Here is a 12,285-nt window from a genome sequence, read left to right as displayed (position 1 = left end):
TGCTCTTATTGACGCTTCCATCCGTCCGTTTTTTAAAACAAAATGTCCCATCCACGGGGCCAACCAAAGCGGTCTCATCAGCTTCTTCGTTCATGTTTGACTATTGTTCACTGTGGTTTGTTGTTGTCTGAAGTCATCAACGTTAGTTGGTGCTCCAGTATAATCGGTACCCCTGAAACTCATCCAGTGAGAAACGTTCCGCGGTGCAAAAATAAGTGCGATTAAAATGCGTTAATTTTTGTGTCATTAATTCATCTTAATTAACGCGTTAAAGTCCCGGCCCTATTAACAATACATACTGTATCCAGAATTATCCAACTGAATAGACCTTGTGGGCTAACGCAGTATATGCTCCGACCGTCCACACTCACAACAACGGCCTATACAGACATAAATAAAGCAGCGACTGTATTCACCATGACACAGAAAGTCTGTGGTTTGTAGTTGTTTAACTTTTGTATAGTTTCTGAACAGATATGAGGAGATGTGAGCTCTGAGTGCCAACAGCTAACGGCTGATGTTTTGGTGTTGTGGTTTGAAGATGACGTCACGGCAGTTTTACGCGGTGTCGCTCCGCCCGCCGAACAGCCGATCGCTCCGCCTACACTGCATTACTATAGTTACTACCCCTGTTACTAAACTGTAATGGAAACGCAGGATAAAGTGAGCCTGGCCTGCAAGGCCTAACCATACCGTACTAAGCCGTGCTAGGCAGGGCTGCCAACACTCACGCATTGAGCGTGAGAGTCACGCAATTAACCCATATCTCACGCACTCACGCCACACATGCTTTTCCTCACGCTAAGTTTTCGTCCAAAATAAATAAAAATAAAGTGAAGGAAAAGCAAACCAAGCGTTCTACGAAATGAAACGGTCTTCTGGCTTAGTTCAGTAAAATTGGAACGATATTGGGAGATTCTGATTTCGCCGATCAATAACTCATGAACAAAACGTTATTCAGACACAAATGACGTCTCATAAGTACCGTGGTAAGGTTGACAACAAACTACAATCACAATTTGATCAAAAAAAGCCAATACGCGCCGTCCTCCGAGCTGGAGACATTACAGTAGTCTCTATCCACAGCCGGAGAAGAAACGAGAGCTCAGGGACCATCTGCAAAGTGCAACTCCGAAAAAAGAGAAAACAATAATATTCAATCACTATTATACAGCTTATTACTACCAAACTCACCACATATATCAATAGTCTCCTGGTGGCCATACTACAGCAAGGAGTTTGGAAGAATATGCTTTTGAATAATTTTGGGGAATATTTATAATGTAAAACTTTACTATTATACAGTATATTTCTACCAAACTCACTATTTGCATTGTTGTTGTTAGCATCTGGTTAGCTAGCTGCGCTAATGGATATTAGAAGCTGTTTCTAAAACAAGGAAAGGGAGAGCTCTCTCCTGTCAGACTGAGAGAACTACGGCTCAGTGAGGTAAGGGACTCTCTGTTTAGATAGGCCTAGTTAACTTTAGTTTAGTTATCTCAGTGGGTCTCAAACGTTTTGGTCACCATTTATGAGAATAAATGAAAAACAGCTATGAAATACTATGACAGTAAAACAAGAATACAGTTTAAAAGGTGAGTGATTTGTAAAATATCCAAAAAGAAAAAGAAAATCTGTTTACAGTTCTGTTTCATATGGGTGTTGAGAGATGTGTCCATACATTCCTTTTGCTCTCAAAGTGCACCACATTGATGCATTTAACTTCAATATTAAAAAAAAAAAATCTTCCCGGGCATGGAGGTGAGGACCCCCCCCCCCCCACACTTGTAAAATAGTACTTTACCTCTGCTTACACCTATATGCCATTTTATATGCTGTGAGGTAGGGGTGGGCGATACCACAAAATCTGGATTCGATCCGATACCAAGTATTTCAGGGCCAGTATCGCCGATACCGATATCGATACCGATACTTTTTTAAATGAAAAGCGTCTTATGTACTTTCATATAGGGGAGAGCTGCATGACATGATTTTTGAGCTGAAAGCATCATAAATAGACTACATCTGAATTAATTTTCATGAATAAAGACAGGACAGTTTTTATAGACGAATACACTTTTTACTTTTGCAAATTTAAAGTGCAAACATGAAAAATAACAATACAAAGTGGCCAGAGTAGTGAACTGTCTTCTTGCACACATCACAGTTCGCTAAGTTTGAATTGTTTGTGAAATTGCTCCACACAACGCTGCTCTTTCTCTCAGCCATCATGCGCGTGTGTGTGTTGCACTCGCGAGTCGCTGGCTGCTGCTGTCCTGCCCTGCTTGCTGCTGTCAGTCAGTTTGATAATCGGCGTTCAGGCAGGGAGCGCGCTGCGCGTGCGCGAGCCTCCAGGAGAGGAGGACAGCAGCAGAGAGAGAAGAAAAGAGCATATACTTGTGTTCGTCTGCACATAGTTTTTTGAAGAAATTGACGAGTAGAGGAGACGGGAAAAAAAGTATAAAAGTATCGATCCTATTGGCTCTAGTATCGATATTTTGAAACGTAATATCGGAAGTATCGATAGTTTGGGATCGATCCGCCCACCCCTACTGTGAGCTGATTATCGAGCCTTCATTGTAAGAGTCGCGGGTACACTGTGTATGTGCGTATTCCACTGTAGCCCCGGTACATTAATGGGAAACCCTAGTTTGTAACACTGGACACATGAACGTTTCTTTTTTCCGTTCACCAAAAAAAGATCTCACTCCAAGCTGAACTCAAATGTTGGCAGCCCTGTGCTAGGTCATGCAGTGGAAAAGCGCCATTAGTTATAGAATAGTTGTGTTAGAGTTGTGGGTTAGCACCTTTGAACTTGTAACAGAAAGCTTGCATTACAAACTGAACGTGACATTTGAAGGACGTTGGCATTAAAAAGGAACCAAAGATTCCATTGTGATGCATAATGGGAATTGTAGGAATTAGTGTTTTTGAAGTTTGACCGATAGGAGAATAAACTCATAATATTACTCGGCCTCGTTTGCTTCGATTTCAGTTATTCTTTTTTTAATATGTCTTTTGTGAATCCCTTACATTTCTGAAAGTACAATACAATTCAATGGGGTGCCCCTTTAAGTGTCCCCCTTTAAGTGTCCCAAATTCCTCAGGAATTCAAAGATATTTTAATTCTAACAAGTAACATTTTTGTTTTGCATCCGCATCAAAATATCCCCTGATCACATGGTAACTACTGTTTTCTCTTTTCCCACAGGCAGCTACTCCCTGTCGGTCAGGGACGGGGACGTGAGGACCGGAGACACAGTGAAACATTATAAGATCCGTATGCTGGACAATGGAGGGTTCTACATCTCTCCCCGCATCACCTTCAGCACCCTGCAGGAGCTGGTCAGCCATTACAAGAGTGAGTCAGGCCTCCACGCTCGGAAAGATTTACCAAACTCACTACTGTTTGTCTAGTAAAGTAATCATAGCTGGTCACTAAAATTGTAATGTGAGGACCAAAAAAAAAATCCTCAGGAGTTTAATAGAGATTTTATATTGAGTATTATTGTGGTTCATATCTATCTATCAATCTATGTTAACCAAAATGTCTCTAAATAAATAGTCTCATTAAAAGGACTTGTCTCACAGTAATGCACAGCACACTCTGCTGGCCAATCATACCTGAACAATGTCATCACTGAGGGGATGGATTGTATTGCTCTTCAATATGAATTCTTGTTAGAATCGTGAAATATAAATTTCCCTGCAAATAAGAAAAATTATAACATTTATATATTTTAGAGAAAACATTTCATTAAAAAAAGTCTGACACTACAAACATACATGACATAATATATATTCTGTTGGTTCCAGAGCAGGGAGATGGTCTCTGCCAAACCCTGACCCACCCCTGCTTGAGCCCTAAACCGGAGAAACCGTGGGAGAAAGACGCTTGGGAAATCCCCCGATCATCGCTGAAGCTGGATAAGAAGCTCGGAGCCGGACAGTTTGGAGAGGTTTGGCTGGGTGAGACAGATCTGAAGCATTTTCACAATCCAGTCGTTAATGAAGGTACGAGCTTGTTATTTAATTTTTATAATTCCAATTATTGTTTTGCTTTCAGCTACATACAATAAGCACACCAAGGTAGCAGTGAAGACCATGAAGCCTGGCACCATGTCGGTGGAGGCCTTCCTGGGGGAGGCCAACCTGATGAAGGCTCTGCAGCACGACAAGCTGGTGCGCCTCAACGCTGTGGTCACCATGGAGGAGCCCATCTTCATCATCACCGAGTATATGGAGAAAGGTGTGTGTGTGTTTGTTTCCCGACCTTTTATTTATTACATTTATTAACATGTGAACTCTATGCGTATTTGAGATTGCATAAAAACTAGGTAGCAAGCACAGAAGATTTTACATGAAGTTAAATGCTTCAAATAGATCCCAAAAAGTAGTAAACTTAGCTAAAAAGTGAGACGGCCGAATGATATGGACATTTTGAGACAAAAATTAGATATCTCTCAGAGTTCTTTTTTACAAGAAATCTTTTTTGGGAGGGGGGTTAAGGCAAGGTGCTTTTGTTCTTACAATGGCCCCAATCAGCAGTTAAGTCATTGGCGAATGCTTTAAATATGAAGCGAAATGTGTAAAATAAATGTCCAATTAAAGGTGGGGTAGGTAATTTTGGAGAAACCAGCTCGAGTGCGCAGGAATTTGAAAATACACAGCCGGAAAAAATCTGCCACTTCCTTACAGAGCCCCTCCTCCAACACACACGAACGCGCACATGACCAATGAAGGCACGAGATAAATTTATGCACAGATGGAAGGCTAACAGGCAGGTAGGCCATCCAGTTATTTTAGCTGGAGCTCAGATGATTGGTCGTGCTTTTTACAGTACCACGGCTTCCACAGATGACCTTTTTTTATGGATTTTTTGTCAAAGCACTTAAGATATTCATTGCTATCGGGATGTTAGGAACATTCCATGGAATATAACAAAAAGTGTATCTCGAGCCGGTTTCTCAAACTTACCTACCCCACCTTTAATCTGGTGAAAGTAATACATATACAGTGGCAATAGGTGGAGCTCCATAACAATATCATGAAATATATGAATCATCAAAGATATCGGTTCAAACGTACACGTAAGCATTACAAATATACATAGGTTGTTTTGTTGATTTATGCTTATGGTAAATATATGTTGAGTGCATTGAGCTTTAGATGCAGCAGATGTGTTAATGTTTCTGTGTGTGGCCACAGGCAGTTTATTAGACTTCTTAAAGAGTGATGAAGGAAACCGTGTCCAGCTCCCCAAGCTCATCGACTTCTCTGCCCAGGTGAGCGTCACTCAGTCCCTCTCAGCCTTCTAGCACTGTGTGACCCGCTCCTCTGCTTGTTTGCTTCTTGCATACCTGACAGCAGTAATGACACTCAGTTCAACTCATACTTAGTTTGTATTGTCAGATCCTCCAATGCCTTTCTTTTAGAAGTACCTAAAGTATTTCACACTATTTTCCCTTGGATCTTAGAACAGCAAACTCCCTTGTGAATTAAAAACATATCTTTTTAATTTGGCTTTTAATTTGGGGTACTTTTTGTGGTAAAACCTTCTTGATGTTTTATGGTTTTATGGTTTTGTGATCGAACTCTTTCTGTTTTTTTTTATAAAGTGTTTGTAATGATGTCCCTTTCTCTTTTTTTGTCTTGCTCTGTAAAGTACTTTGGGCTGCATCTTGAATTTATTATTATTATTGTGATTGCAAGAAAAACAGTGGCATTATTCCAGGAAATAGAGAAAAATAGATGGTTGATTTAATAAGAGAACACAATGTTATTGACGTAGAGCACCTTTCCACTCCCAGACAATATCTTGCAGCTACCCGTTCCTTTAGACCTGCACATCCAGTCCAACCTGCAGCAGCTCTTGGAGAGAGACCGTAGCAGGTCTGAGCTGCAGAGGCAGACACGCCCATGTGATGATCATGACAAGAGCATATTTATCTTAAAACAACGATTTGAGATGCAAAGGCTACACCAAAATAAAAGAACAAATGGTGTTTACGCTGCTTTACAGTTGTACGATAAACGTATTGGGTCATATATGATGCCGTATTATGGCGATTGTAGGTTAAAAAAATAATAATGGAATATAGTTTATATAGTTTTACATGAGATATAGTTTCAGTTATTGTGGATGTGCATGTTTGTTTGTTTTTTACAATTAGCCCCCTTTCCCATCTACTTCTATTTATTTATTCCTAATACTACAACAGACCATATATGCTGTTAAAGTCATACATAATGGATATAAAAAATAAATAATTATAAAATAGTTAGATCTGCCCGTTTTGATTCAAACCCACCAAGATTCATTTGACTTTTGAACAGATTGATTGGTCTTAGTGCTTACACAAAGAAGCTAAAGGAAGGTAGCATGTGTACCTTAATTAAAAGGTACATACGGTTTCTCTTGTTGCCAGTGGCGCAATTAACCGAAAAAAGCTGCTTGCCCGAAGTGATTGAGTGCATGGAAGTGTTGCTGCTTACGTTGAAGCATCATGTTTCGTACTGTTTTGTAATTTCATCTCCAGTGACATTTGGTATGGGGAGCTATGTTTTGGCCTGTTTAAACTGACTGATTTATCTTTAGATTGCAGAGGGCATGGCTTTCATTGAGCAGAGGAACTACATCCACAGAGACCTGAGGGCTGCCAACATCCTGGTCAATAAGGCTTTGGTGTGCAAAATTGCTGACTTTGGCCTCGCCCGTATCATTGAAGACAACGAGTACACAGCCAGAGAAGGTAGGGCGCTGTCCATGCTCACATGTTGTAATGCTAGTAGTAGTCATCAGTGATTAAAAAAAACGGGAAACTGATTCCCCCAGAACTAATGAAGGGGAAGCAGGTCAGTTTCATCAGTTTAGTACAGAGGCAGTAACATCGTCGACATTACTTCAAATGTTTTTTGATTTCCTCTTTAACCAGGAGCAAAGTTCCCCATCAAATGGACGGCCCCTGAGGCCATCAACTATGGCTCCTTCACCATCAAATCAGACGTCTGGTCCTTTGGTATCTTGCTGACTGAGATTATCAGCTATGGACGCACACCATACCCAGGTGAGAGGCTCAATTGATATCAACATGGAGAGGATTGCATTTGCCAGAAGGCCTAAACAGGAGGGCCCTGCTGCAGGGGCCTAGAACATCATTAAAGGGGCCCTATAATGCTATTTGTGGTTTTCCCTTTCCTGTAGTGTGTTATAAAGGTTGTGTACCAGAGGGAGTTTCTCTCCCACACATTTCCCCCCCCCCCATCCCCCTTCTGAAACGCCTCCATTGGACTCCTTTGTTCACTTCCATAGCACTACTATGACTATAGTGCTACTGTGACATTGCACAGTAGCACTATAGTCATGACACTACTTTACATAGTGACATCACTGTGTAACACTCACGCTTCTATTGGCTAACACTTCAACACATTCTACATAAGGGCGGGACATCTCTAAGTGATTGACCAATCACAACAGAGCCGGCCAGCTAACCAATCAGAGCAGACTGGGCTCTGGTTTCAGACAAAGGGTGAAAAGAGGTGCTGTAGCACAGGCAATATGAGAAAAATAAACCTCTTTTTGAACATTAAAGCATGTCACAGTGGAGACCCTAAATACAAATATGAGCCTGAAAATTAGAAGAATAGAGTCCCTTTAATACCAATCTACTAAGCAATGGTGATATTGGGTTGTATCAAATTATATTAGAGATATTATCCACCCCAGCAACCGCCTGTTGACCCGTGCGATTCACTCCTAACAGACTATACAACGGCTTCTTTCCTCATACAATAACTCCTTGACTCATCCTATTGTCACCAGCATAAAAAATCGGGATTTTGGGTAGCACCCTACAACCCAATTTTGCTGTGCAAAACTGTGTTTTACAATGAGTTTAAATCAAGCTTGGACCTTGAATCAAAGTTTAACCCTAAACTCAGCCAAGGGATTCTCTTGGCCTTCAAAGTGGCCTGCAAAAATGAGGGTAATGGGAGGAAAATGCCACTGATTTGATTTTAAATAGAGCCAGGATAAAAAACACTATAGGGCAATATGTAGTTTTCTGCTTGAGTTATTTAGCAACAAAGCCCTCCACAGTTAATCGTTTTTTTATGTAATTTGGGGGTTTTCTCAAGGTTGTACCGCTTGTCCTTGATGCAGCAAGAACTAGGGTACATCTATGATAGCGATTTTTTGAAGGGGGGCATCCCTATGTTTTAGGGTCTTATAGGCCAAATACAAAAGTCTGATGGACGTATCAAATGCAGTTTGAATGGTAAAAACAAACAGTTCAGTCACTGTGAATATAACAATGTTTAAATGTAAAACTGCCCACAGTTTTGAGGGCATAGATTGTCTTGAGTTTAACATCATTAGGCTGTAAGATGGAGGTGGGAGATTTTAACATTGTGATAGGGCTACATTAATAAGAGGATCAACAAAGTTAAGACAATTCATCCTGAGATCATCATGAGACAAATTACATGGCAATTCTTCCAATGGTTAACTTAAAACCACAATGTTAACTAGGCGTTTCGATAACGTCAGGGGATTACCAAGTTCAGAGGGGATCTTGAAAGTCTGTACACAGTTTCATGGCATCCCATCAAGTAGTTGTTAAGATATTTTTGTCAACTCACCAACAGCATCCCAGCCAATGAGCTATTTTCTATAGGTTTTTTTGTGTAGTTGTTCTGCTTCTCTTAACTAAACGATGTGCTCGTGTCTTCAGGGATGACCAACCCGGAAGTGATCCGTGCCCTGGAGAAGGACTATCGGATGAAGCGCCTGGACAGCTGCCCCGTGGAACTCTATGATATCATGCTGGAATGCTGGAAAAACAAGCCCGAGGAGCGTCCCACCTTTGAGTACCTGCAGAGCGTCCTGGAGGACTTCTACACAGCCACAGAGAGCCAGTATCAGCAGCAGCCATGAGACATGTCTTCTCTTAGTGCTGTTCATTCTCACAGCAGGTCCACTTTCTACAGTGCTTTCTCCAGAGCACACACATGTTCTCTCTTTACCACTTTCTGTTTCTCTTTTGCACACACACAACCATCATAGAGACTGTACAAACATTATTGGGGAGGGTTGAAAGGTTTTAAATATATTTGTAGCAAGCTGATGATTACTGATACTAACATTTTATTTTTATTTTTATTTTTATTCAGCCCTCATTCCTTAGAATGAGAACATTTAAAGTAATAGGACTACAGAATAGAAATACAAAAACAATATTAGCAACGTATCATTTATTATTATTACTAATGCAAAAACATTATGAGAAAATATTCTTACCTCCTACTCTTACTACCAGTCTGATGATGATCTGAAGGTGTGGATTTAGGTTAACATGACCACAGCTGCATCAGGTCTACTGGATATTTTTCTGCACAAAACTGACCTTAAATCGTCTGTTTCCTTCACAGTTATTCCACTGAATTTTAAAGATGAACATTCATAAACATAAATATAAATAAATGAATTTAATTTGAATAAATGCATAACTAATTAGTGTCACACAACAGGTATAAATAAAGAGCAAGGACAGTTTGTTTTCTAAATATAAGTAAAAATAGAACCTTTGCTTGGATAAGCTCTAATAGTGAACAGGCAAGCACATCAAGACTGGTATTTTTTCGCAAATTGGAAAGGGAAAGCTGGATTTAAAACAATCTGACCATATACTGTGCTGTAAAATAGTCTCACTGCTATTTTTCTAAAAATATACAGTATATAAATAAAATAAAAATATAAATAGCAAATCCCACTTCTCTACCCTGAGCCTCTTATACTGTATGTACAGTCTCTTGTAAAAAAATACAGAGTAACAAGATATCTCTATATTCACAAACAAACAAACAAGGCCACCTGAGTGCAGTCACATGGAAGACACTGGATTTAGTTGTTGTGCTCCACCACATATTGTGCATCCTGCTCCATAACACAGATGTAATGATGAAATGTGTAAAGCGGTCTGATAATACTGTGTTTAAGCCAACCATTCAGCTGTGACTGTCCCCCCTACTCTGGTTAAATCTGCAGGGTTTAACATGTGAAAGGAGAGTGTTTGTTACAATGTGCAAGATATAGTGTATGCTTTATCCTATATTTATATATGTTCCATGCTGTGGATTGTTTTAGCAATACTCCTTCAATGTGCCTTTTTTAGGTGTTGTTACTTTTTTTCAAACATTTATAATATATTACACACGCTCTGTATAAATAAGGTGTGTACAATTAAATACAAAAATGTAGGAATAGCATTTAATGTGAAGCCGTATTAACTGATGATGCTTTTTTATCCTTTCCGCCCATTACTTTGGTGGTGCTGTATTTGGGAACTAAATGAAAAAGCAGTGCAAATATATCCACACATCGTTTGGCCTTGTTTTATTCTGAGTAAAACAATAATTTATTTGTGAAAATGGAACATGAGTTTATCTTGAATGCAGTGATCTTTCCAGAAGGAAACACTTTTTCTATCATTTTTTTTGTGAAGCACTCATTAAGGCTTACTCTTTGTTTGGATGATGGGATTCTTGTAGGAATGTGTTTTTTTGACAAAAATCCTAAAATATCAAAGGGAATGCATTTAATAATCTAAGAATTTGTAATGTGATGATTGGTACCCTTCTGAATTCTGTGAGTAACAATATCTGAGAGGATGGTGAACATATTGAATCAATGCACTGTCCTATATATGAATTAATCTGGTTACTAATGTTTTTTAGTTTTTCTTTAACAATATATTAATAGTGGCATATTTTGTTAAACGCTTTGTTCAATGCAACTCTGGGGACCATATTCAAATAAAAGGTTTTATTAGCATTTATCTACCTTTCTTTTACACAATTTTGTACACAGCTATCTGCTTGTTTCTAGTTAAATAGTAGGAGGCTAATAAATATAACGTTTTAAATATAAATACATATTACATTTGGTGGTTAACATAAAATTAGGCCTACAGTATGTCACAAGATGGAAAAATACTGTAAACACTTTCTTTAACTCAATAGATATTAATATGTATTTATTATATTGTTATATTGTTATATTGTTATTGGCATTCAATTGTTTCAGTTATTAGTAGATGTTGCTTTAGGTTAAATCTTCATCTGGAGGTTGTTTTGTTTTTTTAAATCAAGAAATTGCATAAACATAACATTATACATGGTAAAACATGAACAATCTCTTCTTATGGATGTGGAATTTTCCCATAAAAAAAAACTGTGTATAAACAAACAATATCTTTTTCTATGGTTTCGCCCTTAAATATATAAAAGTGTTTTCTGAAAATCCTGAAATTGTTTGCCCAGTTTTCCTTATTTTAAATAGACCTAGAGTAACATACTGTTCAACATAATATTCTGCTGTGCTTACAGTGAAAACACAACTACTTTATTCCTAACAATGTTTATTAGCAATTTAGACGTGGACAGTAAGTAACTGCACTATTTGAGGTACTTGTATTCAACCTGAGTGTTTTCATTTGATCCTACTTTATACTTCTACTCTACTACCTTTTGGAAGCCAGTTTTGCACTTTTCACTCCACTACAATTATTTTTACAGATTTGTTTACCAGTCACTTTATACATTCAGATTTTGACACACATTACAAATATGAATATTTGGTATAGAATAAACGATCCAACATTATATGGAAGTATCTGAAACCATGAGTGGGTTCACTGGAAATGTATTGGCAACAATTTCTCTAAGAAGTTTTTGGTCCACAGGAATTTCAGAGTTCAGAGTAAATGAGAAGATTTGCTGCTTTTGCTTTTTTTAATTTAATATGTTTTTAGTGTTTTCTACAATGAGTCCTCCTAATACTTTAAGTAGGCTAGATTTACTTAATCGTACTTAAATACTTTTACCTAAGTACCATTCTCGTTGCAATACTTTTACTTTAAATGTAGGTTGACGGTGATAGCTTAGCCTACTTTTACTCAAGTAGAGAATCTGAATACTTTTCTCACCATTGATTTAGATTACTACTCAATTAAATTAAATTCAAAAAGTATTGTCAACGTTGTGTAAGCCTACAACTGCAAAATCTATAGATGTCGTCGCAATTGTAGGCTTACTTCAAATATGTATATTTGAAATGTAGCGTATACCTAATTTTAATTTCATTAACATTTGAATAAATGCAAGAAAATGTTATCTTTACAACAAATACAAGGAAAAAGTAATCAATAAAACATGTAAAAAACATAATAGAGAAAGTTATGTGAGTTATTCGGTACAGGGGTGTGTCAGATAAACCCGAAAGGA

The 12,285-nt window shown here is 38.4% G+C and overlaps 1 protein-coding gene across 1 annotated transcript in view; it reads left to right on the top strand.

The window, feature by feature from the left end:
- hck (HCK proto-oncogene, Src family tyrosine kinase) overlaps nucleotides 1-10,834 on the top strand; it is a 46,904-nt gene extending 36,070 nt beyond the window's left edge. The window contains exons 7-13 of the mRNA XM_079677690.1: nucleotides 3,212-3,361; nucleotides 3,817-3,969; nucleotides 4,067-4,249; nucleotides 5,209-5,285; nucleotides 6,599-6,752; nucleotides 6,936-7,067; nucleotides 8,736-10,834. Of these exons, the coding sequence (XP_079533816.1) occupies nucleotides 3,212-3,361; nucleotides 3,817-3,969; nucleotides 4,067-4,249; nucleotides 5,209-5,285; nucleotides 6,599-6,752; nucleotides 6,936-7,067; nucleotides 8,736-8,938 (1,052 nt within the window). The 3' untranslated portion in view covers nucleotides 8,939-10,834. The remainder of the gene's footprint in view (nucleotides 1-3,211; nucleotides 3,362-3,816; nucleotides 3,970-4,066; nucleotides 4,250-5,208; nucleotides 5,286-6,598; nucleotides 6,753-6,935; nucleotides 7,068-8,735) is intronic.
- The last annotated feature ends 1,451 nt before the right edge of the window (nucleotides 10,835-12,285 follow it).

This window comes from Notothenia rossii (genome assembly GCF_949606895.1).
Source record: "Notothenia rossii genome assembly, chromosome: 4".
Taxonomy (NCBI): domain Eukaryota; kingdom Metazoa; phylum Chordata; class Actinopteri; order Perciformes; family Nototheniidae; genus Notothenia; species Notothenia rossii.
This window is presented reverse-complemented; position numbering and strand designations above follow the sequence as displayed.